General features: G+C 35.6%; 2 protein-coding genes across 4 annotated transcripts; one reads left to right on the top strand and one right to left on the bottom strand.

The window, feature by feature from the left end:
- Window positions 1–320: 320 nt before the first annotated feature.
- Window positions 321–1,248, top strand: LOC143373584 (ribonuclease H2 subunit C). Its single transcript, XM_076820994.1, has 3 exons — window positions 321–578; window positions 793–1,025; window positions 1,119–1,248. Exons 1-3 carry the CDS (start codon window positions 434–436, stop codon window positions 1,137–1,139), a joined length of 399 nt encoding a protein of 132 aa, XP_076677109.1. The 5' UTR covers window positions 321–433; the 3' UTR covers window positions 1,140–1,248.
- Window positions 1,249–1,850: 602 nt separating this feature from the next.
- LOC143373581 (transmembrane channel-like protein 7) lies at window positions 1,851–6,579 on the bottom strand. Of its 3 annotated transcripts, XR_013086487.1 has the most exons (5): window positions 6,231–6,578; window positions 5,759–5,988; window positions 5,446–5,687; window positions 2,612–5,366; window positions 1,851–2,128 (listed from the first exon to the last, which is right to left on the bottom strand). XR_013086487.1 is itself a non-coding variant. In XM_076820988.1 (4 exons), exons 2-4 carry the CDS (start codon window positions 5,934–5,936, stop codon window positions 3,462–3,464), a joined length of 2,325 nt encoding a protein of 774 aa, XP_076677103.1. In that variant the 5' UTR covers window positions 5,937–5,988; window positions 6,227–6,579; the 3' UTR covers window positions 2,746–3,461. The 3 variants fall into 3 exon arrangements, 2 of the variants coding, with proteins under 2 accessions (XP_076677103.1, XP_076677104.1); XM_076820988.1 differs by lacking the exon at window positions 1,851–2,128 and having other exon boundaries at window positions 2,746–5,366; window positions 6,227–6,579; XM_076820989.1 differs by lacking the exons at window positions 1,851–2,128; window positions 6,231–6,578 and adding an exon at window positions 6,066–6,220 and having other exon boundaries at window positions 2,746–5,366.
- Between the last annotated feature and the right edge of the window lie 8 nt (window positions 6,580–6,587).

Raw genomic sequence — 6,587 nt, 5'->3', positions numbered from 1 at the left:
CGCTACGTGTGCGCGTCGCTCAACGGTGGTAGATTTTCCCCCACTTCGTTCGCTTGAACGTGAGTGGGGATAATCCCCACTAAAGATTGCTCGACACATAATTCGTTAATAATTATTGTATTTCGAAATGTTCGCTGACTTGAAGCAACAACGGTCCGAAAGTGTTGAACATTTTCGTTTTAGCTTGGTTTAATGCGCACTTTTGGTTCATTGATTGATTATCTCGAAGTTGGGAAATATATACCTTGAAAGAATTAAGAATCATGGAAGAAAGTGATTGCTCGATGTTGTTACGTTTAAATTGTGTCTGAATTTGCAATGGATCGGCTTGATAAATTACTGAACTGTATTTCTATCAGGAGTAATATAAAAAATATCCCTAAATGTTAAATGTATTCCCGCCAAAAAAGTGTAGCGCCATTTCCGTTTAAACATGGCTATTCGTCTGCATATGAAACATGATTTATCAGAGGAAAAAGAGAACGTGATGCATTTAATGCCGTGCAAAATTCATGGCAACGAGTCTGCGAACGTTTCGTCTTACTTCACGCCTTATGTTCAGAAAATTGACGATGAAAGTAAGTTCCTTAAATTTCGGTTTTGTCTTTATCGTAGCAAAGCGTTTTGTATGTAAACGACAGTTTCTCGCGCGGGTGTAACAGTTTTAATTCGTTTAAACTGTGTAGCACTGTTTAAATCGATAGTTATGTAGTTTGTATAACTTCCCTCCAAGAAATTTGCGATATTATTGTAGAAGAATTTAAGGTTAAAATGACAATTACTTGTACGCAGATTACAATTCTTCATTTCGTGGATATCCACTGCAAGGGAAGAAGATAACAATACCATCTGGATACAAGGGCATCACGTTCCTTGAGCGCAAGAAACCAGAAGTGGAGAATGTAGAACGCAATTTGTATTCTACAGGGACATTTTCATCCTTCACCTATTGGAATTATGACAAATTGCCATCTAAAAATGATGCTTTAGCAGCAGCACTCGACTGGATTGATATTGCTGAGGCAGTAAGTCAACAGATGCTAAATTAAGTGAAACCCCTTTTTGCTATATTGTTATATCGCTTACAGTTAACATTCAATCATGATACATTCTTCCAGCTACATTCTACAGAACCATAGTTAAAACGATAAATTTCAACGCAAGACATACAAAATCCAATTACATAATTAAATTATAATGATTTTTGTATTTTGATATAAAGATAAATAAAAAGAAATATTTTATATACATATTATAGTTTATTAACCATACTTCGTATCATGAGCATATATTTTCGTCATACATAACAGACATCTTATAATTCCTTATGAAATACGTAAACATCGCAAATGATTTTTGGTTTAATTAGGAAAGCTGTTTCAAAAAGTGTGCAGTCTTTTGTAGGATAAATATTATAGCTCTTACTTTGTGTCCTTACTTTTGTAAATATACAAAAGTTACAATAAAGACTCGAGCATCCATCTTTTTGGTACAGAAGATATTTCCCTTGTTACGCTTCATGTCCCTAAGTATACTAGGTATATATTTTTTTAATACTGTTCTTAAATAGTACGAGAGAAATAGAATAATAATCATAAATTAATAGTCGATGATTATGGCTCTTAGTTAAAGTTGTATTCATGCGATATTAAACACGCACCTGCTTGCGGTCATGTTTGTATAAAAGTCATATAAAATGCATTTTCTTTGAAACTATGTAAAGTACATTGGCAGTCCTATAAATCGTTAATGGTTATTTGTAAGAAGTATTGCATACCTATATAATTCCTACAAAGACTTTTTATACATGCATGTACGTATATGAATAGAAAAGTTAAGGTAATTCTGTGTTCATGTACAATGGCAGTGTCAAATGATGAAAGAAGTTCTCCACCTTTTAGACTACAAACTGATCAATATACTTAGAAATTAAGATCATCGAATAAATCTACTTAACGCCTCTTTCGGAAGATGTTAAGTATACTTTCTATATATAATAAACTTTCTGCAATCACTTTCAGAGTTATAAAATTTAAAATAAAAATCATTACTATAAAGAAACAGCCTATTTTAAAAATAGAAATATTTGGTACGAATTAATAATCCATTCGGTTAAGGGGTAATGCCACTGTAGAGCCCGGAAGACCAGCCTGATTTTGAGATTTATTTATGCGAGAATAGTGAATGGAATACAAAATCTGTTTGAAGACCTTTATTGTACACACCTTGAAGTATGATCACAATTTTTTAAAAAAATTTTAAATATAAAATGGCGGCGCCGCAGCTCAACAGAAAAAGCTTCTGAAAAACAGAAAATCTTACATATAACTAAAAAATGTTGGGTTTTTTGTTCTGGGTCAAGAATTGAAGGAGAAATCTTTCCGGCGGCGGAACCCTGTTTTTCAGAAGAAGCTTCTTTTGTTGAGCTGTGGCGCCGCCATTTTATATTTAATTTTTTTTTACAAAATTGTGATCATACTTCAAGGTATGTACAACAAAGGCCTTGAAACAGATTTTGTATTCTATTCACTATATTCGCATAAAAAATTCTCAAAATCAGGCTGCCTTTCCGGGCTCTACAGTGGCATTACCCCTTAACGGGTACTTATACGTACACATTTAACACCCCACCATAAAATATGTCCTTATCTCTGAAGATCCTGTAATCAACCTACAAAACCTATTTACAACTGCATTACAATTTTAATACTCGGCTAATCTAAAAATAGGTCCACCATATATCACTTCACTTCATTTTAGCAAAAGCACCCTAATATTCATTTATAAAATTAAAAGGTGAGTTTGTAATATTCTGTATCGCTACCGAAACGAAGCCAATCGTACTATTCTGTCTACGGCCTTACAAAGATCATTTTAAAAAGAATTTCCTTACATCCCTACTGCTACTCCGTTTGAATGCATCTTAGATCCTTTATAGTTACTAAAGCTACGCATACATAGTAAATAATCTGCAACTTTTCCTACTATTGCACGGTTTTCGTTTTGTACCCTGATTTTTAGGTGTTTCTTTATTTAACATATTTGGGATTATGTGTACCAGCAAAGTAATAAAAGATTTATATCCCTTTAAAATTAAACTCGAACTAATTGCAAAAATTTTATCAAAATTCTTTGGCAGTCAAATGGTACTTGTAAATGCAAAAGTTACGATGCAAATATTGTCCATATTGGCAACTTTTGTAAAACCCTGTACCGGAATTATCTTTTTAATTAAATACTATATAATTATATCAACGGAAGTATTTTCAATACCACTTTTTGAATATGCAAAAAAAAAATGAAACAAGTTGGACAGTCTTGTCGTTGCACAAAAGGCAAAGATAAATTAGATTAATTTAAATGATTTGTATATATCTTATGGATAATCGTATCATACATTGGCTAATTTGTGCTTTTTCAAAGCAGCTGCATAAAAGTTACTTTAAACTTTGTAATTTTGCTTATGAAAATGTGCCTAATTCATTTGTCTGATCTTGGTGGTATTTGTTCTGATCTTGTTGCTGCTTAATAAAAGCGCTCAATCTGTTCAGTAAGAATTGCTTGTCGTGACCCTCCAGCACTAACTGATTCTTCAGAACTGTAACCATGTGTTTGTTCGCTACTGACACGGCGTAATAATAATACAAAAGTAGAGTAAGAATGATAAATGCTGGCACCCCGAATCCAGCAGTGCCGACGAAATATAAAATCGATTGAAGCCAGGTAGGAAACTGTGAGAACGTTAGAAACAATAACGCCCATACCGTTCTCAAGCCTCTGAACGGGCCGCAGGACTTGGATGGCATTATTTCTGCTATAGAATAACCGACTGGGATCGTGGATAAAATGAAAGATATTAGTAAAATGAACATGAAGAATGAATTCGATTTGCTCGCTCTGTAAATTTTACTCGACGGGGTACTGTTCACTAAGCAAGCAAATTTCTTAATATAAAATAAGAAGAATGTACCGATTATTGTAACCAAAGGCAATAGAGGCGCGAAAAAGCAACCAAGCCAACAAACGGCTTGCAAGTAGACAACATCTAACACATTCTTTGGTAAATCAAACTCCTGCTCCCCAAAGAAACGCAGGACCTTGTTTTCCGTATGCCTTGCTATTAATGACCTCGGGAAATTCACGAAGAATGTCATGAAAAACTGAAGGAAGATATCGGTGATGTAAAGTTTAAAAAATTGTTGCCCTACAAATGTTTCCCAGCACAGTGGTCGTCTACTAGCAGTATCGGTACATTCATTATCCATGATTTCATTTGCAATTAGTCTGTAAAATGACGCGAGTAGAACGATGAGAGAAGAGAGGCGTAGAAACACAGTCCTGAATAGCGTAATGCGTACAACAAACGGTGGACTGTAATTTTCCAGGGTTACCAGATATCTGAATAGGAATGGTACTGCCAAATTCAAACCGACAATGCATATGTATGGGAGAAATTCAAAAAACACCTGAACGATCCCTTGTAACGATAAGTATGCTGCATTATAAGTTTGAACTGCTTGCGGCGTCACCTGATCGAACGCAAATTTAAATATGTAGAAAATGAATGCACCGCAACCGCATAATACTGCTAAAACAATTAAATTGATAAACAAGCGCATACAAAAAAATTTTGTCTTCTCCTCTCTCGTTCGATTTTGTCTTTCCTCTTCCAATCTCTCAGCCTCCAAAAATGCTTTCATCTCGTTATATAATGCTTTATGCTTCACAGACGCGGCCTTTTCGTTGTGTATACAATAATCCCAACCGCCGAAAACTAAGTTACAATACTGGTAAAATTGGCCCTCATTTTCGACAACTCTTTGCTTGAAGCCTCTGGCAGCTGACTTAACAATTGCCATCAAACTAAAGATGAAGACACCGACAGTGGCACAAATGTAAGATAACGGTATATTATAAAATATGCCAGAATTGTCATAAGTCATATGAGTGTATGCACCGTAAAACAATAAAGTGTATTCTAAAATACCGAGGTCCTGTACAATATTAGTTATGCTACTACTTCCTTGAGTTACGTTCCAGTATAACTCGGAGCAGCAAGATATGCTGTGAGTGCTGTTAGAATTTATGCACAACTCTTCTTCCGGCACATTCAATAATATTGCAGGTAATACGATGAATAAGAATATAATCGCAAATAAAAGAATATTCAGATACATCAGCCATTTGATGAATAAAAAGTACGCTACTATCCCCATTCCGAAATTTCCTCCAATCGTTTTAAGGCTATCGTTCCACAGCTCCATTTTTGAATAAGTTTCCTTCATTCTGATACGAAATTGTTGCCAAGCTTTCCTCCGTTGCCATTTGAACTGTTCGAAGCCTTGCAACCTTAATTTTGTAGCACTCTGAAACAGGCATACGGTAGTTTATTACTAATGCATATTAACACAATTGTACATCACCGATCACAATTATATAACATACTTGTAGCTGATTTTTTAATTGTATCTTCTGCGCCATGCATATGGGCATTGCCTTTATTTGCATTATCTCCTCCCATGTGCGTTCTTCGTTAGACAGATTTTCAGATAAGTCTGGTAACATAGACACTGCCGCATCATGAATATTCGCCGACATGCGCCTCGACGTAGTCGTACCCCGAGACCTCGTACTAGTGCGTCTCCTCAGCGTTGTCTTCGTATCATTACGTATTCGTTTGGCTGTAGCTGTTATCAAAATATTGTGCGTATATAGTAACCACGTCTACTTGAAGCTCTCATCCATATCAAAGACTTACCGACACGTGACTTTTTACTCGGAAGTAAAGTGGCTATATGAGAAGGATCCCTTTGCAATGCTTGCTGTAAATCTGCCTCGATAGCTGCAGGATAACTTTCCTGATAAAATTCAGCTCCTGCTTCTTCCCAGCCTTGCCCTTTGTCGCAGGCACGCTTCTTCCTTTCTCCGCCAGACATCCTTCTTTTTTATCAATGATTGCGATTCACGTATGTAACTTCCTTTAAGTACCTTGCATTTGAAATTCGGTCAAATATTACTCTCCAACGAGCAGTTCTCTTAAACAATCTCATATTTAAATAATTTACTGCATAGGCGATTCAATATTTATAAGATTTATTCCTATGACTATTTACTGCCTGATACGTGCATAAACGACACGCGTCTATAAACAAATTTCAATTCGTACGATCTGCTCTACGAAAAAACATTTGCAACAAATTAAATGCGCGTTTCGGCCTGTACATACACACCTGAGATATGCTAGTCGATCAAGTATCTTGCGAATGTGTCATTGCTCGATGACACCTATCCTTCTTTTTATACTGATCGATAACGGCACTTGTAAAAAAAATAACACTTTAACTGACAAAACACTGACGTTTAGAACTGAGGTGACACATAGGCTGCACCGTTTTGTAAACTGTGACGTAGGTTGCGCGAATTCTATAAGCGATATATCAAATCACATTAATGTTAAGTTTAATATTCTCATGCCGCGAAACTTCTGGCATTCGAATGCGAATAAAACAAGATAAACGCAACGATTCATCCAGAAAGCACTCGTCGGCATTTTGTTTTCTCGTATATGTATCGAATTCGTGTAGTCT

Source organism: Andrena cerasifolii, chromosome 9 (assembly GCF_050908995.1).
Source record: "Andrena cerasifolii isolate SP2316 chromosome 9, iyAndCera1_principal, whole genome shotgun sequence".
NCBI classification, from domain to species: Eukaryota; Metazoa; Arthropoda; class Insecta; order Hymenoptera; family Andrenidae; genus Andrena; species Andrena cerasifolii.
Note: the sequence above shows the minus strand (reverse complement) of the source record. Positions and strands in the feature narration are given on the sequence as shown.

Excerpts from the sequence above, each read along its gene's own strand:
- LOC143373581 (XM_076820988.1), bottom strand. The coding sequence starts at position 5,936 with ATGTCTGGCGGAGAAAGGAAGAAGCGTGCCTGCGACAAAGGGCAAGGC. Across the intron at positions 5,688-5,758 it reads GAGTAAAAAGTCACGTGTCG|CTACAGCCAAACGAATACGT; the intron begins GTAAGTCTTTGA and ends TTTTGATAACAG. Across the intron at positions 5,367-5,445 it reads AATTAAAAAATCAGCTACAA|AGTGCTACAAAATTAAGGTT; the intron begins GTATGTTATATA and ends TGCCTGTTTCAG.
- LOC143373584 (XM_076820994.1), top strand. The coding sequence starts at position 434 with ATGGCTATTCGTCTGCATATGAAACATGATTTATCAGAGGAAAAAGAG. Across the intron at positions 579-792 it reads TCAGAAAATTGACGATGAAA|ATTACAATTCTTCATTTCGT; the intron begins GTAAGTTCCTTA and ends ACTTGTACGCAG. Across the intron at positions 1,026-1,118 it reads GGATTGATATTGCTGAGGCA|CTACATTCTACAGAACCATA; the intron begins GTAAGTCAACAG and ends ACATTCTTCCAG.